The sequence below is a fragment of the Tympanuchus pallidicinctus genome, unplaced genomic scaffold (assembly GCF_026119805.1).
Source record: "Tympanuchus pallidicinctus isolate F22 unplaced genomic scaffold, pur_lepc_1.0 scaffold12, whole genome shotgun sequence".
Lineage (NCBI taxonomy): Eukaryota > Metazoa > Chordata > Aves > Galliformes > Phasianidae > Tympanuchus > Tympanuchus pallidicinctus.
Genome location: NW_026294637.1, coordinates 17,004,574 through 17,028,904, shown reverse-complemented (window position 1 = coordinate 17,028,904; position 24,331 = coordinate 17,004,574). Strand labels below are relative to the sequence as shown.

Here is a 24,331-nt window from a genome sequence, read left to right as displayed (position 1 = left end):
AGAGAAAAGGTGGGTTTCATTTAGAGACATTAGAAATCATTCTTTCCATGGATCAGGGCAGTCATTGAGCTTGAGGGGCAAATGGGAGCAGGGGCTGCCTGCTAGGGAAGGGGTGAGCACCTGCTAGCTCAGTTGGATATTAAAGTGGTATAGTTTGTGTAGCCTTCCTAACAATTTATTTGGTGGAGAAGCCGTTTGAGTTCAGTACAGTAGGGCACCTGAGGTGTTGTGGCTTCTTTTCAGCAGGCTTCTACATGGAGAGCAAAGAGCTATTTAAGTAAGGCTGAGGCAAAAACAATAAGGTGGTATGAATAACTTAATTTCAACAGGAGGCAACAGTTTAAATACAATACAGAAAACAACATGGAGTTGCAGGCTCTGAGGAACAATTAAAAATGCATAGCTTTTAGTAACTTGATGGACAGGTCTCAATTCAGAAAAAGAAAACAGCAAGCAAATATTAATGGGACCTGGGCATCTATTTGAAGTTAAGCAGGTGCTGAAGTGCTTGGCTGTACAGAAATGCAGAGATTTAATTAGGATCTTGTTACGTGTGGCAGGCATCTCTGACTTTCAGGCTGGAGAGGGAGCACCAAGAAAAGCTAACTCTAGGATTCCAGCACGTGGCGTGGGTTCCTGTGCTGCCTTTCTGTAAGCAGTTTGTATCTCATATTGGAGCATTTTGTGAGTATTCCAGGCCTGCAAAACTCCCTGAGATCATTCAGCAAGGAGGCAGAAGTCGCTGTTTAAAGTAAAAATAAAAGTAAAAATAGAGAAGAGTCCTTTGCAACTGTAAAGAAGTCATAGATGAGGCAATCATTTGTTTTCTTTGTTGGTCATCTGCTAAGTCGAGTTCTGGACTTTCTGCTCTGTTGGAGGTTCGTATGTCTGCAGGTTTTTTCCAGATAGGAGTTGTTTGGTGACTTTTTTATTTTCAGGGTACGTACTGTAGTGTATCAGGTTTAGCAGCTGCATTGGTACAGTGAGCTAAACTCATTAAATTGATTCCACATGTGATAAATACCAGATTAAAACAATGAACAGCTCTCAAGTAGAACTTTCCTATCTTTAGTGTCAATAACGTTGCAGTTAGAAAGTTGGGGGGAAAAACAACCAACCCCAAATGGTAATGTTGTGTGCATGTTGCTTATTTGGGAAGAGAACTCTTAATTCCCTGTGATGTTTTTGGAATGGGTAAGGGGGTGAAGTGTGAAGTGAGAAAGAGCTCAGAACTGCTTGTCCTGTGCCTGCTCAGCAAGTCCAGGGGATAGCAGCAAAGAAATGGGTTGCCCTCCCTCTGTCCTTTGTCACAATACCAGTTGTAGCTATTGGAGTAAAATTGTAAATGATTAAAAGTGCTTTTCTGATCGGAGGATTTACTGTAGAAAAACCTACAGTGAAATAATAATAACAGTATATTTATTATAACAATAAATAAAGAATCCCAGCAGTAATCACCAAGAATGGTAGCCAGCAGTTAAGTGTAGCATCATCCAAACGCTTCGGTGGTGGGCTGCTAGATACTTTCCTCAAAAGAGCAATGCTTAATTGTCACATATTTGTCTGCCTCTTAAAAATTCCTGCCGGCTTTAAGGTCATTAAGACGTTTCTACCAGTGTTTTGAAAGGTTTTCAGTGTATTTTAGGCTGGTGAACTGCAAAAACGCAAACGATTACTTTGTTGATCTTGTTTTTAAACTGAACTGCATTATCGACTCAGTGTGTTCTTAAGGTATTGTTAAAAGTGCTTTGAAAACTTGTAAATCCCTGTAATTTATGTTCCTGTGGTCTCGACTGCTTCTTTCTGTCCTTCTGGTTTTAATTTGAACGCAGTCTTGTCTGGGTGTGTACCTGTAAAATTGTGTTTTTCCAAGTACAATTTACAGTCGTGACCCTAAGTTTTACAGTGTTCAGCCCTATAGGAGCTTCCTCCTATGCCGAAAAGCCAACTTTGGGTCAGACAGCTCTTTCATATTATAATTGTCTAATCGAGGTTCCTTGGAACAGATCCTGACGTTTTGTAGTGTATCACAAAGGCTGTATAAGAATATCAAGTAAATGGGAAAGGTTCCTTTGCGAGAGACCAGTATAGCATTGCCTGATTTCTTCAGATGTACACAGTTGTAAACTTAGCCTGCTTCATGACAACAGTCCCATTTATCTAAACAATTCTCCTTTTAGAGTCAATGGCACTGATAGAAACTGAGATAAGCAATACAGATGGGAGGGTCTTTCAGAGTCTCCACTGAAACTAGTTGCTGTGCAGCTTACAATCACCTTTTCTTTTCAGTGCCTGAGAATGCATAGCAGACATCCACGATGAAACAGAGTCCTCTCTGGCTGCCAGAGAGCACTTGGGTAAAGGATGAGCGAGCTGCATGTGGGTTTTTACAGTCCTGGTGATCTCGGATCTTGCTCTTGACTTTTTTTCCTTTTTTTTTTTTTTCCTTTTTAATAAAGACGTGCTTACTGTGTTTAAATGGCTGCAATTGGGAGACTTGTTTTGCAGTTCTAACTCACAACGGTCCCTTTGCTTTCATTCTTTGCCTTACGTGAAAGTATTGTTATCTTCAGATTAATCTCTTTCTTGTTTTTTTTTTCTTTTTTAATTGTCTTTTTTGGTAATAGAAGCAAAAGCAGTTTACAGCCTTGGTGTTCCTCTGCAGTAAATACAATACTTGCACACTAAAACAGGAGTTACTCGGACTAAATGTTCTAAGATTTATTTTTAGTATTTACTAAGATGTTTTCTTCTCATCCGCGCTCATATTTTCAGCATGACTTCAGCACTGGTTGATCCACAGGAAGACCAGATAGAGCACGTGTCCTCACTCTGTTACGTTTGTCTTTCAGATCATTGTGCAGTCTGGCCGTCACCCCACCGTGCTGCAGAAGCTGTGCCAGTTGCCCTTCCAGTACTTCAGCGATCCTCGGTTAATCAAAGTGCTCTTCCCTTCGCTGATAGCTGCTTGTTACAACAACCCTCAGAACAAGCTCATTCTGGAGCAGGAGATGAGCTGTGTGCTCCTCGCCACCTTCATTCAGGTAGCAGCGCCGTGCAGCAGTGCTGCAGGATGACTGCGGCCCTTTTTCTCGCCTTTGCTGTGTGCATGGAAATTATTTGCCTTACGTAAAGCGAGTAAACAGCACTGAAGTACTTTAAGATCCTCTGCAGCTCTTTTCAAACCACAGATTATGCCTGTACTTGAGATATCTTATAACGCTGAAAGATTACCCGAGCAGTTCAGGTTCTCGCTGTCGCGTGCAGAATCCTGCTTTCACTGAAGTCAGTGATGTGCCAGAAGGATGCGATGCGAATCGTACTATTACAAGGCAATCCTTAAAATACTTAACTTTTTCTAAGCTACTGCATATGCAGCATATTTGAAATCTGCGTATTGATGTGTTTACATCTAAATGTATGGCTGTATATTGCACACAACAGATTTACAGAGAACAGAACAGCAGTGTATATATTTGATGCACACAACATATGTTACCGGTCTAATCGTGCAGTCTTTACTTCTGACAGTAAGCCACTGAGGTCGTTACAAATACTGCTCTGAGTAAGGTTTTACAGCAGCTTTGTTCCCTTTGTGTCAATCTATATGCTGTGCTGTACTTACCAAACCTGTTTCATGCTTTCTATATATTTTACTGTCTGTTTTTAAATAAGTAAATGCTGTTTTCATCAACGCTATCACAAAATAACGTGCTTTGGTCACCTGGAAGTTCCTGTTATTGCTACAGAAACGGTCCTGCAGCTCTTCCCTAAATGCTTTACAGCCAGTCCTGAGGCAGGCTGCCCCAATTGAGGGGAAAGGACGCAAGAACTAAATATTTACTGCAAGTTTCAGCGTGACTCCTGAGTTACTGAGCACGACTGCTTTTCGTTCTTTGAACACTCAAATAGTAGCAGCTTAAGGAAGAAAGAAAACTTTTGAGCTTAGCAGAATTTGCAGTGGAGCTTCTGTTGAAATATGAAGCCCTAATTCGTGCCTCACCTTGACTTTTTTCATATGGACACATTTTAATGTGGGAGCTACAGATATCACTGTAGAAGCTGCGGTGGCAAAAAGTAGCTTCAGCAGTATGAGAAAACACAGCAGGCTGGATTTGTGTTCCAGTTCAAAAATACAGAGAAGAGTAGGGAAGAGTCCCCCATCAAATAATTAGCTTTATTTGCCTTGATTCCTTTTCTCTACTAGAAACTGTGGCATTTAAATCTCCACTAGCTGCAGCAAAACATATTTCCAAGGGTCGGTGTTATTAGTTTCACTTCCAATTAGAGCTGGATTTCTATCCCAGATGCCAAGTCCTCATACTGTTCTTCCAGGCTTTTAGAAGAGGTGTTGCATTAATGTATAGAAGATCCTTGTGTGTGTGATCTTACTGCCTTGTCATTGCTCACCTCCCTGCTACTTCACTGTTGCACCCCTTTGAGAATCAAACCCCAAATGTTGAACACGCGCAGAGAGCGAATCCGGCAGGCACAGAGCAGCGCTCCCATAGCTGTGCACGCAGCAGAGCCCTGCCCCTCTGCTTCGGTTTCAACCCTCTGCTTTTTTGTCAGGCAAATCCCTCACTCCCTTCCGTGGAAGTTTTGGTAAAGTCTGCAAAATATTTCCCTGGGACCAGAAAATGAGATTCTTCCTGTGCCAGGGAATGCAAAAAGAAGCCCTGTTTATGTAAGAGTTTGGTGGTGTGTACAAATATAACACTTAAATATAGTGTGTTAAATGTGTGCAGCATCAATCAAAGGAAAATGATTGCTGGATTTTACAACTATCAGCGTTGCACCTCCCTGCCAGCAGATCTGCTGCCATCCCCTGAAGGTTGCATCATCTTTTCTCTTACTTCTGTCTCTGGATGCGCTGGAACAATTGTAAAAAACATTCAGAAACAGCCACGCTCTGTTAAATTGTGTCTCGTGTCAAACGACCCCAGCCCTGCTTAGGGAGTGCAGGAACAAAAGGCGGTTTGCTCAGAGCGCTGCGCACTGGAGCAGCCCGAGGGAGCGGGGCTCGCTGTGCTCTCTGGAGCTGATCACGGCCTTGGGAGAACTTTGCCTGCTCTCAGGGAATGGGGATCTCGAGCTGCAGGGTGGAATTGGGTCGGTCAGCAATGGAGTGAGAGCGTGTTTGGAATTCACAGCCTGACTCCAAAACGCGTGGTAAAGAAATACGGCCGTCGCCACTGTCTCAAATTGAAAATAGTGAGAATAATTATTTCTGAGGAAGGTAATAAAACCGCTATTTCTCTGCTGTAAATTAAAAATGGATGTACTTTGAAATTGTGCAAAATCCACTCTGAGCTATAGAAACTAAGTGCTGGCAGTGTCCTGATACAACGCGTAGCAAACAAAGCGCTTTGTTAACATGCAGATTTCATAAAGCATTCGTTTTCTTGGCCGACTTCGAAGACTTTACAAAATGGTTTTAATTCCTCAAATGCGAGATCTGAAAATCTGATGCTCTTTTTCTTTCCCATAGGATTTTGCACAGAGCTCAGGCCAAATGGATAATCTGTTATCTCAGCAGAGGGGTATGTCTCCATTGAATGTAACGGAGTACAACTGGGTAACAAAATATGTGCATACTGTGTTTTGCTGTGACTTGGATATTTTTTGCATCTGCATCACCATAAAAAGGAATACAGTAAACTGCAAAATGATTTTCCAGTCTTGGGAGAGGCTCTCTAGCTTAAAATCTGACCTGAAAGTATGCGACTTCCAGTCTTTGCTCACAGTATCAGGAATCTGGGCTGTTAATCTTTATTAAACGCTACGTGGTATTCTGTCTTAAAACGTGATACTGTACGTGCACGTATTTAATTAGCTGTCACAAAGGCTGCTTTCAAAAGTCTTAGGTTACAGCAGCCGTGCTGCCATCCCAACACACCCGAGGAGCCAGAAATTAGTAAAATACTGTCCTGTAATTATTCCACCAAGTTCCTTGGGCTGCAGGAGTTGCATTGTTTTCCGAGTTGTAAATACTGCATAAAAAACAGCTAAGCCACCTATGCTGGCCAGTTGGAAGGCGCTCAGCTAAGGCAGCTCTTGCTCATTAAATAGATGGGAAATTGAAGTATGCTGGTGGGGAAAACATCTGGAGTCACCCACGTTTTGCATGAAGTGCATCTCCCATTTCTCCCTCATAGTGGGCAGAGTTTCACCACAGCATTGCTGGGGGGTTGGCAGGGGAGGAATGGTTCTAGCTCTAAGTCACAAGATTTTTAAAAATACACTGCAAAATGAAGGTAGGTATGGTGTGATTTTTACTGTCGGCATTCATCCCTTCCAGTCTGAGGCAGCCTCGTGCAATGTCTGCAAAACAAACTTTCCAGAATTAATGTGTTTGCATGAGAATCAGCTTGAGAAACAGCTAAAATTCAAGCAGGGAACTGCTTTTTATTTTCATTATTCAAACGGAATGAGCTTTTAAACAAAGATGACTACGTGGTGACATGAGAGTGTGATTTCTAAACATTCCCCAGATGCAAAAAGAGGGGATAATAATAGCAGCATAGGCAGGATTATTTTTATCTATTTTATCATGCCAGTGTGAAGGGCAGCATCCCCCCCAAAATGCAAACAGGAACAAAAATACTGCTTATAACCAGGAGGGGAATGGCTCTTTTCGAGGGTGGATAGTGATAGCACGAGGGGGAATGGTTTTAAACTGAGACAGGGGAGGTTTAGGTTGGATATGAGGAGGAAGTTTTTCACCCAGAGGGTGGTGAGGCACTGGAACAGGTTGCCCAAGGAGGCTGTGGATGCCCCATCCCTGCAGGCATTCAAGGCCAGGCTGGATGTGGCTCTGGGCAGCCTGGGCTGCTGGTTGGCGACCTGCACACAGCAGGGGGTTGGAGCTGGATGAATATTGTGATCTTTTTCAACCCAGGCCATTCTATGATTAAAAGAGATCTTGGGAGTTCTCCACTGCTCGGTTCAGGGTTGGGCCTCGCAAACCTTGGCACATGTGTGCAGCCTGCTGTCCTCATGGGAAAGCTGTGGGTCTGGGGGCTGAGGAGCAGCTGCTGAGGAGGAGGCAGGGCCGGATGGGAGCACGCACCGAACGCTGTGGGCTCAGAGCCCTGCGCTCACCTCCCTGCATGGCGTGAGGATTGGAGGGGGGGGGGGGTGAGGAGGTGACGTGGCCGGAGTTGGCCGCCTGTTCATTATTCTTGTTTTATTGCCATCTTTCTGAAGAGGGAATAACCGGATAATTTTACCTTCTGTCTCCCACAGAGAAGCGGTTCTGCGCTCAGGACTCCCTCGAGCTGCCCAACCGCTTCCCCCGGCAGTGCTGGGAGGAGGCCCGGCAGTTCTTCCTGCGGCGCTGAGGGCCGCGCCGACGCACCACCGCTGCTGCTGTAGATACGTGTAATTTGCACTATTTATATCCCCAGCACTGTAGATACTTTCGAGTTCTGTTTTGTAATTTTGATAATTGGAGCTAATTTCAGTCGTGTGTCCCAACGTCCCGGATCCTTCTTACGGTGTGGTGTGCTGGCATTGGAGCTGTGGAGAGGAGACTGGAAGCAGAAATGCCTTCTGTACATCTGTAATAAAGTAACTTATTCTGGCTGTGGTGTGCTGGGCTCTGAGTTGCCATGAGGAAAGGCTCTGGGGGGGGGGGGGCTGGGGTCGGAACAGGCTCTGGGGAACCTTCGCTTGTAGTTCAGTGGCGACTCGTGGCGGCGTAACACGGATTTTGTAAACCACGCACATTTTCACCGTTTCGATAAGACTTTAATAACGCTCCTTTCAACCTTGTGCTGTTCTCTTAACGGGGTAAAATCTCCACGAACCGCAATTAAAGCCTGTGAAGCAGCCGCCGTCTCCTCGAACTTTCTTCCGCGCGCCGCCCGCCCCGAGCCGCCCTCGTGCCCGCTGTGCCCCCAGCGACCCGGCCCGGGGCTGACGGCGTTCGGCCGCCCTGATTTCCTGTCCGATCTGCGGGCTGCCGGAGCTCCCCGCAGGTAACTCCGAGCCCCGCGGTTAAGCGGGGATCCCTCCCACCCGCCCCGGGCCGGCGGCCCTTCCGCAGCCCCTCTCTTCCCCTCGCAACCCGGGCCGCCCCGTGAGCCCGACGGCCCCGCAGCGCTCGACCCGCGGCTGTCCCCGCGCGGCCGGAGCTCCCTCACCGCCCCACGACACCGCGGCGGCTCCGGGAACGCGAAAGGTCGGGGCCGCGGAGGGCCGGCCAGGCTGAGAAAGGGGAGGGAGAGGCGGGGAGCCGGAACGGGAGCGCGGGCGGAGGAAGGAAGGCGAGGAGCCGCTACCGGGGAGAACGGAACGTCTGTGTGCGAAGGGGAGCCCCGCGGCAAAGCCCCGCATCGCGGCAGGTGCGGGCCGGCCCCGGGCGCTGCCCGAAAGGGAAAGCCGCGCTCCGCCTCCCGGCTATAAATAAACGGGCGGCGGTCGGAGCCGATTAGCGGTGCGGGTGGCGATGCCGCAGAGCCGCGCCGCGGGCTGAGCCCGCCCCGCCCGGAGCTCCGTTTCGTTGCAACGTTTTCGTTTTCCTTTTTTTTGGTTTTTTTTTTTTTTTTTTCCTTTTTGTTCGTTTGTTTTTATTAAGTCCAAAATATTTAATCCCACTATTCAACCGCTGACTCTGACAATAAATAGCAATAACTTACTTTTGTTCGTTTAAAGGCTCAAACAATCCGTCCTCCGTCGGTCGCTAACAACGCCGGCAGCGCTGTGCCGTCGCACCGCCCCGTCTCCGCGCTCCGGCGCTGCGGGAGGCACCGGCGTGAGGCGGCCCCGACGGCCGCGGGGCTCCGTTCCCCATTCGCTGTGATTCGAGTTTTCGTTTCTGTTCCAGGCGAGGAAGAAGAGCCGGCGCCGCGCCGGGCAATCCGCTTTCATCGGGGAAAAGAAACATCGAAATACGCAGCGCCGAACCTCCGCGCAACGAAATAAGCGGGGCGGGGGCTCTCCTCTCTCTTTCTCTCTCCGGTCCGGTAAAGGCAGCGAGAATCCCGGCTCTTTTCGGCCGTCGGCAAGGTACGTTCGGTTTGGTTTTAAATAGGGATAATTAAAAGACAAAGGCGCTCGTCCGGCGCGCTGGGCGCGGCGCGGGGCCGGGTGTCTCATGCAGGGAGCGCGGCATGCGGAGGTCCCGCGGCGGCGGGAACCGGGCGGCCTCACGTCTCGGCCGGGCTGGGCACCATGCTGTTGGGAGTGTCGGGGAGCTGGGAGGAGAGCGAGGTCACGTCGCTGCCGGAGGACGTGCCCAAAGAGCCGGACTCGGAGAACGAGACCTGGGGGAGCAGCGGCGATGAGCCCCGCGGCGGCCCGCCCGTCCCCGCCCCGCACCGCTCCCCGCCGCGCCCGGGGCTCACCAGCTGCTGGAAGGCGGCGGGCGGCTCCAGGTCGCTCTGCAGCGCGAAGTCGCTGAGCGCCTTCCAGGGCGGCTGGTAGGTCTGCACCTCCACCGCGCTGCCCTGCACGGCGCTCTCGTGCCGGACGGGGCTGCCGGCCACCAGCGGCGTCCCGGTGAGGCCCTGCAGGCTCTGCGGGCACGCGGCGCTTCAGCGCGGCGCCCCGACTCCCCCCCCCGGTCCCCTCCCGAGCCTCCGCCCGGCCGCTCACCGTCTTGTCGCTGTGCTGCTGCTGCTGGAGCTGCTTCATGAGGATGGACTTCTTCTTGTCCTTGCAGCGCTTGTTCTGGAACCAGACGCGGATGACACGCGGGCTGAGCCCCGTCATCTCCACCAGCTGCTCCTTCATCAGGGCGTCGGGTCTTGGGTTGGCGGCGTAGCAGGTCCGCAGCGTGTGCAGCTGCTTCTCGTTCAGCACCGTCCTCACGCGGGTGGTCTTCTCGGCCGCTTTGTGCGACTGCGGCCGCGGGCCGGGCGGCCGTCCGGGCACCGGCTCTGCGCGGCGGAGAGAGGGAAGGAGGGAGGGAAGGAGGGCGCGCGCCGTCAGCGCCGCCGCCGACGGCCGCCCGCAGCCCCCAGCCCGCCCGTCCGCCCCGAGGAGCGGCAGCGGCGGGCCGGAGCTGTGTGCCGGTACCTGCGAGGTGCGCGGGCGGCGGCGCGGGGCTGCGGGGTCCGCGGGCGGCGGTGCCGTCGGTGGGCGGCCCGTGGTCGGCGCGGCAGAGCAGGTCGCGCTCCCGGAGGCAGAACTGATCCCCGGGCAGCAGCTGGCGGCCGCAGGCGGCGCAACGGAAGCACTCCAGGTGGTAGACGTGGTCGCGGGCGCGCATCACCAGGTCGCTGCTGCTGAAGGCCGCCCGGCACTGCGCACACTTGATGCCGAAGAGCCTGAGGGGCGGCGGCGCGCCGTCAACGCTCGGGGAGCGCGGGGCCGCGAGGGGCTCCGAGCTCGGTTCGGGTTCGTTTCGTTTCGTTTTAGAACGAGCGGGTCACCTGCCGTAGTCCCGCTTGCAGTAGGCCTTGCCGTCCCGCAGGAAGCACGTGCAGGTCTCGTCCAGCGGCTGCCCGCACTCGGCGCACTTGAGGCAGGCGACGTGCCACTCCAGGTCCGGAGACACCCGCAGCAGAAACGGGTCCTGGATGCGGCCCCCGCAGCCCGCGCACAGCGCCAGCCCCGGCCGTCCTGCGGGACCCGCGGCGTCAGCGGGCGGCGGGGGGAGGCTGCGGGCTGCGGGGCTTTGTTCTTTTTGGGGTTGGGGTTTCTGGTTGTTTCGTTTTTGTTTTTTGTTTTTGTTTTTGTTTTTGTTTTTAAGCAAAATTGAAAGAAAGAGAGAAATACGGGCGGGAACGGGGAAAGAAATAAAAGAGCCGCGACAGGAGAGAACGGAGCGGTGGGAATTCCGAGGAGAAAGTTGACTGGGGGAAATCATAGGAAATCAACCCAGGAAAAGATAGAAAAGTGGAATCTCGGAAGTGGAAAGAAACGCAGAAACGCAGAAAGAACAATACAGAACGAAGGGAAGGTGGAAAGAAAGAACGAAAGGAAAAGAACTAACGATGGAAAGACAGAAAGAGAAAGAAGAGCGAAGGGAAAAAAAAAACGGAAAGAGAGAACGAAGGCAGGAAAGCGGACAAACGAAAACGGACATCGGGCAGACAGAGAGAAAAAAAACCCCAAACAAAAACGGAAGAACAGAAAGAGAAAGAAAGAAAGGAAAACGGAAAGAGAAACAAAAAAAGAAAACCGAAACGAGGAAAGAGAAGGAGGGAACGAAAGAACGACGCGAGAAGGAAGGACGGAGCGAGCGCGGGGAGCGCGGCGGCGGTGCGGCCGGAGGGGCAGCGGGGAGACGCCGCAAAACCGTGCCGCCCCGCGCCCAGCCCGCAGCCGCCCGCGGGGCCCTTCCCGGCGCTGTCAGCGAGGCGCCCGCCCGACGGCACCGCGGCGCCCCGCGGCCCTCCCGCCCCGGCACTTACTCTTGGCGGGCTCCCCCATGGCGCTCGGGAGCGGCCGCGGCAGGAGGATGTCCACCATGCGGGCGGCCCCGTGCGCACCGGCGGCGATGCGCGATGCGGGACGCGGCGCCGCCGCTCCACCACTACCCGCGCCGCGCGGGGCGGGGGCCGCGCCCGCCCCCCCGGGCCCGCCCCGCCGGGCAGCGCCGTGATGTCAGCGCGCACCGGGCGCGGGGGAGGTGGGGGGGGGGGGGGGGGCGTGGGGGCGGCGCTGACCTCACCGCGCGGCCCCCGGAGGCGATTGGCGGCCGCGGGGAGGGCGGGCGCGGATTGGCCGCGCCGAACAATGGGCGCGCGGCGGGGCGCGGAGCGGCGCGGATCTCCCCGGAGCTCCGCCGGGCACCGGCATCGCGAGCCCGACACGGAGCGCGGAGGGCGCGGCGGCGGCCCCGGGGGACGGGCGGTGGCGTCGCTTTCCCCGTGTGCCCCGTGTTTCCCTGCTTCCCGCACTGTTCCCCGACCTGCCGTCGCCGTGCATTTTCTCCTCTTTGCGCTCCCCTTCGCCGCCCCGCCTCCCGTCCCCTTTTTCGTTGCCGTCGCTCCAGGTTTCGCTGCGGGGCGATGCTGTCAGGAGCCGGACACCGGCGGCCGCCCCGACGTTCGCGGCCCTCGGCCCCGTCGGGGCGGCCGTTCCCGATAGCGGCCGCCCGGCCAGCCGGGATCAGCGGGAACGGCCGCGCGTTGCGGCGCCTCCGTGCACCTGATCCCGCCGTGCTCCCGCAGAGAAACCTCCCGCGTTTCTTTTTTTTTCCTCCGTTCTACTCATCCCCCCTCCCCCAGTCTCCACGGGCTCTCTGTGCATTAGCGGAGCAATAAGCAGAGCACTCCAGCGGCCTCTGACTCGGTTTTAAATTCCCGCAGACTTTACGGCACGGCGGCAGGAGCGGCTCCTTGAGAACGCCGGCACGGCGGAATCGCTGCCGCCCCTGGGGCTTCGCGCCCGCCCAGCCGTGCTGTCGCCTCCCCAACGCGCAGTGCTTTGCGGGACGTGTGACGGGCGCGGGTCCACCTGCGCGGGTGCGGAAGGATGCGGTGGCCGCGGCTGTGCTCGGAGAGGTCGGGCTGTGGAGCGGCCAGATGGGTGCTCCAACCTGGGCACCGGCTCCGTGGGTCCGGCAGCCCTCGGCTGTGACACCGCAGAGGAGCGGGAGAGGAGGACTTGGCTAATCGAGGCCGTCTGTTTGACCCGCATCCCCCGCTTTGAGATGCTGAAAGCGGCCGCGTCGTGCATTTGTGCGGGAGCTGCGGGGGGAAGAGCTGCGGTGTTTGAGGTCATCCTCCAGCCGGGGGATTTGGGCATCCCTGCCCGCCTCCCGGAGCGTTCCGCCGGTGCCCGCGCATCCCCCCGGCTGCATGGCAGCGGCACCGTGGGGTTCGCAGCTGATTGCTGCCCGTCACCGGAGTGCTGAGCGGAGCCGGGTGGTGCGGAGGGCTCTGACGGCGGGCTGCCGGCTTTTCAGTGCGGCATTCCCCGAGGGGCAGGTGTCGGGGGCCTGAGTGAGTCAGTATCTGCGTGTTACCAGCAAAACGCAGAAATGAAATGTCAGATTACAGGAGGACGAGGCGCGTGTAAGGATAGGGCGGCTCGGCAGGCAGGTTGCGTGTTGCATCGCTCCTTTTCCCACTCCAGGGCAAGGTTCTCTATGCTCACCCAAACCTCCCTCCGTCTGGAGAGCAGGAGAGGTTACAGCAGGGCCAGCCCAGCGCCCCTGCCCTGCCAGGCTCAGCTGTGCCAGCGCGCACCGTGCAGAGCCCAGGAGGGGCTGCACGCGTGGTCAGACAGGCGGGGTTTGGGCAGGTAGGGGCAGGGCGCTGGAAAACCCCAAGAATTCAATTGCCGCGGAAACACCAAAACACCAAAAGCCCCGGACCTCCTGCAGAGATGTGCAATGACTGCAGGTAGCGCCAAGAGGCACAAAACCAGCACCTCGCGGCCCCGAACAGGGGCTGGTTGCTTGGAAAACAGCTTTCAGGTTGGCTGGCATTGCTGGGGAGCCGTGAGTGGAAGCCCGATGCCCTCCCTCGGGGCTGACGCTCCCTGCTGCCCCCGGTTCCCCTCTGCAGCTCTGGGGGCAGCCGGGGCCGGCCGTGGTGAGGGGGGTTGGCATCGCAGCTGCTCTCCGTGTAGCAGCTCTCCGGGTCGTGCTGCCACATACAAACACGAGTTGCCTCTAGAAAGGGGAAACGGTGACAATTTTGTTGTTTGCAGCAGATTGCAAAGGCAGTGAATGGCGATTCTTTCCGAGCCAGCCGTGGATTAAGTCCATTATAAAATTAAAACAGATGGAACGCAATTTCACTTGCGTTACAAAAAAGGACAGGAACCATCTGCAGTAAGATTTAGCATTGCAGAGCTATTGTTATCATGTTACCATTAAAACCTTTGAAGAAGGGTTTTCTTTTCTTTCGGAAACTCGTCCGCCCGAAACAAATGTTTTCTTTCTCCATCTCTCTCAGATGATGATATTTTATGTAAAAACACGACGTCTCTCAGCCACAGCTTTGGCTCCAGAGAGATATGCTGAAGCAAAGGTGGTAAAACTTCAGCCTTGAACTCTTTGGGTCTTTGGTGGGGAGGATGTGCCAAAATATCCCCCGTGCTTTCTTCCTTTAACAACATTTCCTTGGGTTTGGGGACAATGTCTGATACTGAAAATAGATAATTAATGAGATAATGGGATACTGCATGTCACCTCCTGTCCGATGGGATTATCTGATGGCTAATTATGGACAGATTGTGATTAATGTGATTATGGATTGGTTATTAATCTGATTCTGGATTGATCTAGTTATGTTTTAGTCTGCTCCAAATGGTTAATTGGATCTGAGATAATAGAAATGCAGCTTGCACCAGATTTTGCCACATCAGTTGATGAAGTATCTTTTGATCTGGGTGGGTTGCGAACAATAAATTATTTACAGCTGTTGAGAAAATGACTCTTCCTTAGAATGTAGCCATTCATTTTATTTTCGAGGGCCTTTGAAAACAAAATCAATATCCTTTTTAAAAGGAGATGTTGACAAAAGAAAGGCACGTACATAACTCACAAACAAATGTGACGAAATTAAACAGCGGTTAACCCGGTGGCCCAATGTCTGGTGATGCATTTGAATTGCTATGTGGAGCTTTGGGCTCAATTCTTCTGAGACCAGCAGGGGTTGGGAGCATTGCAGGGGAAGAGGGCCCAGCTCTGCAGAAAGTGGTATTGCACAAGAGCCGCTGCCAGCCCTGCTATTGATTAAGAATCAGCCGTGGTAGAATGGCAAAGGGAGTCCTTGCCACCCCATCCCCTCCGGGTGAGAGGGATGCAGAAAGCTCGTGGGCTCATCCCACCACCTCGTCTGACTCCCTCTGTACCAGGCCCTGCACTTGGCCTGGCGTTATTCTTTCTCCCCTCACACTGAGCCCATTGATTTCTGGGCGACCTCAGAGATGCGTCTGGTCTGGATGCAGCCTGCCAGCATGGGAGAGGCTGCCTGGATCCCTGCAAGGCCGTCCTGCTGCCTCCCTACTTTCACTGAAGTGCAAATTGAGTTCACATTTTTGGGATCTTGTGCCATTTTCTGCGGTGGCTGTGATGTAGGGGTTGAGAAATGGGGCTGGGAGGAGAGTCGGCACCAGGTGGGATGGGCAGCAGGTAGCTCACAGAGGTGCCGGCAATCAAGCAGGTCTCAAAGCTCTGAGAACAGGTTTATTGAGGCTGAATTGAAGGAAAAGAAAGGAAAAGCAACTTCCCCTTTTCTATGCTGCCATTCCCCCAGGTGCCCGTGCTGCTGCAGGAGTGCTGGGCTGCTGCCAGCGCCCCCATCCAGGTTCCTCCCTCCCCAGCAGTACAGAGGGCAGAGGAAGCAGCTCCTGCTTAAAAAATAATGCCATACAAGCCAGTGCTGCATTTTACACACATCTCCCATTAGCAAGGAGGTGAGGCACGCACTGGAGGAGGGATGCAGGGTACCGCAATGGGCACTGTGCAGGGTGGAGAGGAGTGCTCTGCGGGGGACCCCTTCCTTCCTCCCTTCCTGCAGGATGGTGTAGCAGGAGCTGCCTGCTCAGGGAGCCTGCTCTATGTGCTGAAGGTGCCTGCATACATCCCTCCTTGCCTGTCCTTGGCAGAATGACTGTTTCTTGCTCAGACAGTGACTTGCACTTGGGGAGCACTGGCAGCTTGCAGGCTTATCACTGCGCCCTTATTACCTGGTCTGCACCTGGAAATGGTTGATGAGAGATGGCAGAGAAGGGGAAACACTGGTTAGCAGTGGCTTTGCAGGCTTTGCAGGGATGGATGGCTGTTGGGGTGCTGCTGAGGGAGTGCTCCTCTCTGCACCCTGTGTTGGAGATGGGGCTGGTGGGGCTGTGCTCACCTGAGGGCTCACGGAGGGACTTGTGACAGACAGAGTGCTGGCGGCAGATGTGGGTGGGTGGCTGTGAGGTGATCTGGGCAGAGTATTAAGCTACACCGTGCTGGGGTTTTACACCAAAAGAACCCAAGAGTGTCAGGCTTGTATCTGTGGCAGGTGGGTGAGGAGCCAGGCCTTGGGGAGGTGCATGCCATGCTATTGCCACTGGCCCCACCTCTGTGGGGAAGGGCTTTGCAGCACTCAGGCACAGAGTATTTCAGCAGCAGAGCTCTCCCAACTCAGGTTGTCACCTTATGTCTCCCCCCACAGGCACCTGCCTGGCCCTGGGCTGCAGATCCTGCACTCTGAGCCCTAAGCAGGTTGCAGTTGCTTTAACCTTATTGGATTTTGACAGATTAGGAGGAGAATCCTTTCGTGTGGTGGAGAAGCCTCCCAAATGAAGCTCTTCTAATTTATCTGAGTCAGCTCTGCCTGGCGGTGGTGGGAGGAGTAAGCTGAGGACCCCTGCCAGAGGGGACCATCATAGCAGTAACAAAAAAAAATATGTATTCCTCCCCTTCACTAAATCCCATGGCTGTGAGGCTGTATTAGCTGGATTCCATATGTTTTAATTAGGAATTATGTATTTTAAGGGAACAAAAATCCGATTCTGATAGAGACGTGGCAACGCGTTTGTGATGGCTCTTGTTCTGTGTTCCTTCTGTCAGAGGCCCCAGGGCAGGCACACCTTTACAACCCTTTTATTCTAAGTTAGAACAACTGCATTATTGATTTGCCTCCCACCCCAAGAGTGTGAAAAAATGTAATTCCCTTTCAAATACAGAAATTGGGTCAGCAGATACTAATGAAATAATCCTGGATAACAATGCACTATAAATGGATCTGCTTCCACTAATTAATGGCTCATTTTTCTTTCAGAATAGAGTCATATCCTCTGCCCAGTGGCAGGATGATGACTCTGGTGCTGGCAGCACCTACCTGGTGCAGTTTTACTATGTTTATTGTTGTCGTGCTGGAGGTGGGAAGGCCAAGTTAACAAAGAAAAAATATAAAAAGAGCTTTTTGCCACTGTTCAGCTAATATGGATCGTGCTGATATAATCCCCAGCTGATTACAGTTATAAGCTCCTCCAACAGTGGCCATACGTGATAAAGACTTCCTTTGTGCTTCAGGGAATAATCCGCATCAAGCCAGTTTCAATAAAGATTACACGCATCTGAAGTGTTGAGGGTTTTAAATTAAAATTATAGACAGAAAATACAACAAGGAGCCTGATGTGCCTCCAGGCTGGTGACAGTACACCCAGAAACCTGACCTGGGGGGTGCCTGCAGCACGCTGCCCATCCAAAGACACCACATGCTGCTAAAGAATCCACTGCACTGCAGAAGAATCAACTCATTCTGGGCTCTGAAGCAAGTAGGTCAGTTTGGATGGAGATGCTCGTGGTTGTTTTGGGGTGAAGCACCAGCAAACCTCATAGCACCAAACCAGCAAGCAGGAGCTCAGTGGAGATCATACAGTCACAGAACCATGGAATGGCCTGGGTTGAAAAGGCCTACAATGTTAATCTGGTTCCAACCCCCTGTTATGTGCAGGGCGGCCAACCAGCAGCCCAGGCTGCCCAGAGCCACATCCAGCCTGGCCTCGAATGCCTGCAGGGATGGGGCATCCACAGCCTCCTTGGGCAGCCTGTTGCAGTGCGTGCTGCAGTGTGTGATACAGGGTTCAGGTGCAGACGGCTGCTCTCCTCTCCCCCAACACGTGCTCTCTCCTTCTGTAAGCTGGAAGCTCATTTCTGGAGCTGAACACAGCGTGCTACGGCTTTAATGAATGAAACGCATTAAGGACAAAGAAAAGCAGGGCAGGCAGTACTGCTCAGGATGCTCTTTGCATCCTTATTTTGCCGCTGTTCTTTTAGGCTACGCGGGGTGCAGTAGGAGGGGCTGTACGCTGTATGAACTTCATCTGTAAAGGGCTCCTCTTACGTTGTTTTACTGCCTTGGAATGTAGTCTAGCACAGAGCACGGGCTCGGGGCGCTCAGCCGCCCGCTGTTCGCTCCTCCGCACGGAGCTCCCCGTCTTCAACCTTCCCGCCGCCGGGGGGGGCGCTCTCCTCCGCTGTCCATTGGCTTCTCGCCGCGACCAATGAGGAAGCGGTGCGGCGCGGCGGCTCTCGCGAGAGCGGCGGCGGAGCGGGACGGCGGAGCCATGTTGCGGGCGGCGGCGGCGGCGCGCGGCGTGAGGAGGGCGGTGAGTGAGGGCAGCGGGGGCGGGGGTCGGCACGGCCTGCTGCTGAGGTTGGAGCCCGGTGAGGGGGGGTGGTCCTCGCGGCCGCTCGGAGCCTGCTGTGCCCGCGGGAGGCTGTGGCGCTGCGAGCCCCGCGAGCTGCAGCCGCAGTTAATCACCGTGCCGCCCTTCGCGGTGCCGCGCCGTGCTCCGCTGTCACGCTGCTCGCGTTACCGAACGGAGCGGCGAGGTGAGCTCAAGGACGGCCCCGCGGCTGTGCGAGCAGCGAGCCTAACGGGGCTGGCGGTCCCGCCGCTTTGGGGTCCGCTCCGAAGAAGCACTAAGAGCGCTAAAACGAGAGCGAAAAGCACGGGCGGCTGCGTGGCGTGCGGCACTGAAGGCACAGCTGTTGCAATCGCGGTGATGGAGTTCGGCCTCGCGCCTGCTGGAGCAAAGGTCGTTGTGGAAAGCAGCTGTGCGAGTGGTTGGCTCCGTTAGTCAGCTGCTGGCACTGCTGCCCGCGGGGGCCGTGCTGCCCAGCACGGAGGTGCGCAGGGCTGTGGAGCCTGGAAGCGTGAGGTCGGCTGGTTGGTCGGCTGTGTGCGCCCGGAGTGCTTATGTATATAGATAATGGGCTTGTTCGGCTTGGGAGAGAGAAGGCTCGGGGAGACCTCGGTGTGGCCTTCCAGTGCTTGAAGGGAGTGTATGAACAGGAGGGGAATGGCTGTTGGTGAGGTGGATGGTGATAGGACAAGGGGAATGGTCTTAAACTGAGACAGAGTGGTTTAGGTTGGATATTAGGAGAAAGTTTTTCACCCAGAGGGTGGTGAGGCACTGGAACAGGTTGCCCAAGGAGGCTGTGGATGCCCCATCCCTGCAGGCATTCAAGGCCAGGCTGGATGTGGCTCTGGGCAGCCTGGGCTGCTGGTTGGTGACCTGCACACAGCAGGGGGTTGGAACACAATCATTGAGGCCTGTAAAGTATAAGCAGTAAAGAGAGGTTAGAGCTGCATATCTTTATGAAAAGAGGACTGAGAGATACGGGTCCACAAGTACAGGAATAATTGGTGCAGATGTGGGAGTGAGCCATTTCAGTGGTAGGTGCAAATAAAGTTATATTAGTGGGCTTAAATTACAAAACAGAGTGTTGGGAAGAGCAAAGATAGGCATTAAGAAATCATTTCTAATAGAAAGCATGGTAGTTTTTTAGAATATCTTGCCCAAGAGTCATTGTGCTGATGGCAACCTAGGTGTGTGTTGGAACTATCATAGATTCAGCTGCTTATTGCATGGGCTACTGAAATGTAGTGTTCAGCTTGTAATGATATTAAACTGTGGTGATCAGAATTGTCTTGAGGTCACACATTTCTATCTCTATAAAATAGCAGATCATGTATTCCCTTAAAATTCTTTATTATTATTATTATTTTTTACCACGTAAACAAGTATTTGTCCCTTCAGTCTTTTTTCCTCTTCCTCGTAGGACATCGCACAGCACTTTAAGGCCATCACCTTCTAAATCTGTACCCAGTTGTCATTCAGCCTGTGCAGGTAGGCCTTACAAGGGCAAGCAAGCAGTGTTAGTCTTGGCTGCTTAAAGACTGAAGTGAATTGATCACCCTCGCTCCATGCTCCCTCAAAAAAGATTGACAGTGAAGGGCGCTGTGGCTCTCCATTTAAGAACACCATTTCACAGTATTTTAGGGGATGGTGACCCAGTTTTCATTGCTGCTGAGTCTTTTGGTTTCTCTTCACTCATTCAGAGCTCGCAACTCCCTGCTATTTCTGAAAACCGCGTTTTATTTCATACCCATATGTATGTGTGTATGTGCGTATATTGTGATGAACATGTGGGTTTTTAGTTTTGTTTTTGGCTTGAGGGACTTCAGATAAATGGATTTAATAGCCTGGAACGCTGCAACAAATGATGACCTTGCAGGAGAAGTGCTGGGTTGCGTTTGAAGGTTGTGAGAATACTTTGCATCTGTCCTTCAGTTGGCACTGGTGGCTCAGAGAGGTGGCTGCCTTTTTTAGCAAGGTCGTTTATCTTGAGTTTACTTTCAGTAGCTTTGTCTGTAGTTACAGACAGCTTTGCTTTGAGTTTTATTAACAATCTGTGTGGGGTGCATCTGGGAAAACTTCTTTACTACGTCTTTCTTTTGCTGCTTCAATTCCTTTGCAGTCACGTCTTGATTATTCTTGATTCCTAAATAAATTGTTAAGTATTTTCTTAATTTCTTTTGGTGTTCTCTGTTGCAGTTGCAGCTTCTTTTCAGCTTAGGTAACTTCAGTGTTATTTTTCCAGTTAGTGTTTCCTGGAGTTCAGTAGCTGTGTCTCAGACCTCTCCTGCTGCCAGGTGGTTACAGAAGCTCTACAAGTATAAACTTTATTGCCAGGTCTCCCCGATTGTATTGAGCTTGCCAAATATGTATATATGAATTTATTTAAGCTTTTCAGCCATGAGAGTGTCTTTTAATTGAATTAAGCATTATTTTGTTGTACGGGAATGCAGCCACCCCAAACCTTTGCCTCGAGTCTATTTTTAGGATTCTTTTCCTTCCAGTGCTAATGGGCCTGTATGAGATACCCGATTCCTATTAAGCAATTTTAGAGTGCTATTCTCTGGCCAGTTTGCTCTTACAGCTAAGAAGATGTTGTCTGTAGATTGACTATGGGCAGTTCAGTGTTGGCTGCAGAGGCAGTTGAGTCACCAATCCTACCAAACAGTAAGGAGAAATAGTAAGGAAACACCCTTGTCTGTGATTTTTTTTTTTGTGGTTAGTACATCTATTTTATAGTATATAAGCACTAAACTTGTATTTAAGAAGTGCTGGACCTCTATGCACTGTATGGGTGATCTGAAAGTCCAACATGCATTTGATTTTCATTAGCATTGCTGTGAGCAGGCTGCAGAGCTTTTGGCGTGGTTCTGCACCACAGCCTTATCTCTAAATTGGAGAAATATGGATTTGAAGGCTGGGCTGTTTGGTGGATAAAGAGTTGGTTGAATGGTTCCAGCAGAGGGTTGGCAGTGGCTCCCAGCTGGAGGCTGGTGATGAGGGGTGTCCCCCAGTGTTCTGTCTTAGGGTGGGTGCTCTTCATCATCTTCATAAATGACGTAGAAATGGGATCGAGTGCACGCACAGTGAGTTTGCTGATAGCATCGAGCTGAGTGTGCAGTTGATATGACAGAAGGAAGGGAAGCCATCCAGAGAGTCCTGGAAAGGCTTGAAAAGTGGAACCTAATGAGGTACAACAAGGCCAACTGCAAGGTGTTGCGCTTGGGTCGGGTCAATCCCAGGTAGGAACACAGGCTGGGAGAAGAATTCATTGAGAGCAGCAATGTTTTTAATTGGGTCCTGGACACGAGCCAGCAGTGTGCTCCTGCAGCCTGGAAGGCCGACGGTGTGCTAGGCTGCATCAACAGAGGGGTGGCAGCAGGGAGAGGGAGGGGATTCTCTTCCTCTGCTCTGCCCTTGTGAGGTTCCATCTGGAGTTCTGTGTCTCCAGGTCTGGGACCACAGTGCAGGAGGGATGTGGAGCTGTTGGAGTGGGTGCAGAGGAGGGCTACAGAGATGATCAGAGGGCTGGAGTACCTCTCCTGTGAGGAAAGGTTGAGGGAGCTGGGCTTGTTTAGCTTGGAGAAGAGAAGGCTCCAGGGAGACCTCATGGTGGCCTTCCAGCACTTGAACGGAGCTTACAAGCAGAAGGGGCACTGACTTTTTACATGGTCTGAGGGTGATAGGACAGGGGGAATGGCTTTGAAGTAAAGAAGAGTAGATGTAATATACTAGGAAGACATTTGTTACTCAGAGGGTGATGAGGCAATGGAACAGGCTGTCCAGAGAGCTGGAGGTGCCAAGAACAGGTTGTGTCGGATCCTGGGCAGCCTGGTGTAGTGGGTGGCAACTGCTCACAGCTGGGGGTTGGAACTGGATGGTCTTTAACATTCCCTCCAAGCTCAGCTGTTCTGTATTCTGTGATCACCTGTGCAAATTAAATGAGCACTGAGTGGGTGTGTGGCTTGTAGGCCTTAGGCATGGGTTTGTCTGTGCACGTGTAGCAGGTGTGTGCTGGATCTCTAACGTTTGGCTGGGACAGGAGCAGTGAGGAGTCCTGGTTGTTTGCACCAAGTCTGGAATTCCTGTGATTATATTTAAGGTTTTTGTATTCTGCTTGGAAATCACTGCTGGGTTTCTCAAGTGGGGAGCAGAAAGATGCCTTGGTGTAACTTGAGTAGATGATGGATTCACTGAATCCTTTGGTACCCTGCAAGTGACTGGCGTGGTGTACCCTGCACGCTTGTTTGGGTTAATCTCACCATCTGGAAGCCAGAGGCCAGGTTTGCTCTACACTAAATGGAGGAGGGAGGGAGCTGAGAACTCCAGACGTTTTTCCTTCATAGGTGTTTATTTGAGTGCAGGCTGAATCACTGTCTGGAGTTGCCCACAGAAAGGATGTGTGGATGTTTTCACTGTAGAGGGAGCATGGGTGCGTAGTGTCCATCTGTGTCCAAATAAATTCCTGTCATGTGGTTACTGCCCTGTTCTTCATGGTAAACTGGTGTGCTTGTGAGAAGGCACTTGATTGCCCAGGTCTGTAGGATGTTTAATTGTAATTAGTTGTGACGTGACTGTAAGTTGTTGAAAAAGTGAGCTATTTGCCACAAAAGCACGGAGTTATTCTTCAACCGGTGACCAGATCTCGTATCTTTTATTGCAAATGATGTATAAAATATAATCAGAAATATGCTGGTCTGTATTGGCAATAAATGTTTTGTTTTTGTAAATCTGGCAATTGGCTTCAAGTGTTCTTAGAATCTTTAATCCTAACAAGTAGCCTTAAGTGTAGGAGATGAAATGCAGAGTAATTTTACAAGAATCCTTATTGTTTAAAAAAAAAAAAAAAAAAAAGACTAATTATGGTCTTTATTCTGTAGAAAGGTGCCTTTTTATTTATATCTTTATCGTCCCAAGGAAGTCCTTGGGTTTGCTTTCTCTTTGTGAAGTCTGCTGTGCTGATGATATACACCTTGCCTGGCTGAAGTCCATGGCCACGTTTCAGCTCTCAGGTTTTCTGAAGCTTTATTTTCTGCTTTAAATGCTTGGTGTGCACGTATTTGTTGTGAGTGGAAATGCCCTTAGAAAATAAGTTAGAAGTAGTGCCGTCAGTCTTCAGTTTTTGCTAGCATTTATCTCCCTGCCTTTTCACTACCTCGGTGTTAGTCTGGGCAGTGAAAAGGATCAATGAAGCACCCTTTTATTGTGGTGGTAGCTGAGTGGTCAGTAGCATCTTATGTTGTGAAGACAAACACATTATCTACAGCTGAACCTGGTGCTGTTCAGCAGGCTTTATTAATATGTTTGTTTTTAGACTGGGAGCCTTTGATGCTTATTGCTATCCTGCTACTACTACCTCCAGTTCTGTTGTTGCACATAACTGATTACAACAGTGAGTTCTCTGGAAAGATTTTGGCTAAAACATATGGGGAAATAAATCAGTAAGACAAGTAACTACTGCTTACTCTTGATTTCCTGGGGTCTTAAACTCAGTTGTCTAATCCTCGTCTGGGTTTCAGTCTGCAGCCACAAACTATCTTCATGTTATGCTCACACTGAATTCTGTTCACTCTTTATGTATTTCAGTTGATCAACTGAGCTTCAATGTGTCTTACTGTGGCTTTCTTCTTAAGGCTGTTCAGTATTTTCCTGTGAAGGTTTCAGTTGAAAAGCTGCATGTTGTAGCTGTGCTGAAGTCAACCAAGTTTGTACATTCCTTATAATTATTAACTAGCACTGAAATATTCTGCCTACCTCATAGAAATGATGTAGATTTAGCCTGTTTTGTTTGACAGCAGCTGCTGTCGATCTGCATAGCCGATAGCTTTCTGTAGAGCATTGAATGCTCCCAGGAACCTTTCATTTATTTAAATGCAAAGTACTCAACTTTCTCTTTCTCTCTTCGAAGGCATCCCTGCTGCACCAGTTTCAGAGGCTTCAGAGTACGTTGGTCATAGCAGAACACAACAATGAGACTCTTACACCCATTACACTCAATGCAGTCACTGCAGCAAAACGTCTCGGAGGCGAAGTTTCCTGTTTGGTTGCTGGGACCAGTTGTGACAAGGTGGGAAATCCTGTTTTCATTTGAATGAAGTAATGAATGCGGTGGAATTCTATGTGGTAGCATCTCGGCTAGCTTGAAAAATAATCTGGTGAAAAGGAGCTGTGCCATGAATTGCTAATCTACAGGAAATGTGCTGCACTTGAGCTGCTTCTCTTCTGAAGTGGAAATGTGGGTATTGTTTTAATTTCACAAGGAGGAATATCAGAATAGGCTGTT

At 51.5% G+C, this 24,331-nt stretch overlaps 3 protein-coding genes across 10 annotated transcripts in view; 2 read left to right on the top strand and 1 right to left on the bottom strand.

Moving 5' to 3' along the window:
• Positions 1 to 7,835, top strand: part of SCAPER (S-phase cyclin A associated protein in the ER) — a 142,888-nt gene extending 135,053 nt beyond the window's left edge. For 3 of the 5 annotated variants that reach the window (XM_052671511.1, XM_052671510.1, XM_052671513.1), the window contains 2 exons: positions 2,853 to 3,044; positions 5,492 to 7,242. In XM_052671511.1, the coding sequence (XP_052527471.1) occupies positions 2,853 to 3,044; positions 5,492 to 5,779 (480 nt within the window). In that variant the 3' untranslated portion in view covers positions 5,780 to 7,242. The other 2 variants (XM_052671512.1, XM_052671509.1) reach the window with 1 other exon arrangement.
• A 176-nt stretch (positions 7,836 to 8,011) lies between these two features.
• ISL2 (ISL LIM homeobox 2) lies at positions 8,012 to 11,497 on the bottom strand. Of its 2 annotated transcripts, XM_052671516.1 has the most exons (6): positions 11,364 to 11,497; positions 10,380 to 10,569; positions 10,024 to 10,274; positions 9,601 to 9,884; positions 9,351 to 9,521; positions 8,012 to 9,269 (listed from the first exon to the last, which is right to left on the bottom strand). In XM_052671516.1, exons 1-6 carry the CDS (start codon positions 11,419 to 11,421, stop codon positions 9,153 to 9,155), a joined length of 1,071 nt encoding a protein of 356 aa, XP_052527476.1. In that variant the 5' UTR covers positions 11,422 to 11,497; the 3' UTR covers positions 8,012 to 9,152. The 2 variants fall into 2 exon arrangements, with proteins under 2 accessions (XP_052527476.1, XP_052527475.1); XM_052671515.1 differs by lacking the exon at positions 11,364 to 11,497 and having other exon boundaries at positions 10,380 to 11,252.
• A 6,433-nt stretch (positions 11,498 to 17,930) lies between these two features.
• The window catches only part of ETFA (electron transfer flavoprotein subunit alpha), a 27,375-nt gene continuing 20,974 nt past the window's right edge, over positions 17,931 to 24,331 (top strand). For all 3 annotated transcript variants that reach the window (XM_052672209.1, XM_052672207.1, XM_052672208.1), the window contains exons 1-2: positions 17,931 to 18,012; positions 23,957 to 24,115. In XM_052672209.1, the coding sequence (XP_052528169.1) occupies positions 17,971 to 18,012; positions 23,957 to 24,115 (201 nt within the window). In that variant the 5' untranslated portion in view covers positions 17,931 to 17,970. The remainder of the gene's footprint in view (positions 18,013 to 23,956; positions 24,116 to 24,331) is intronic.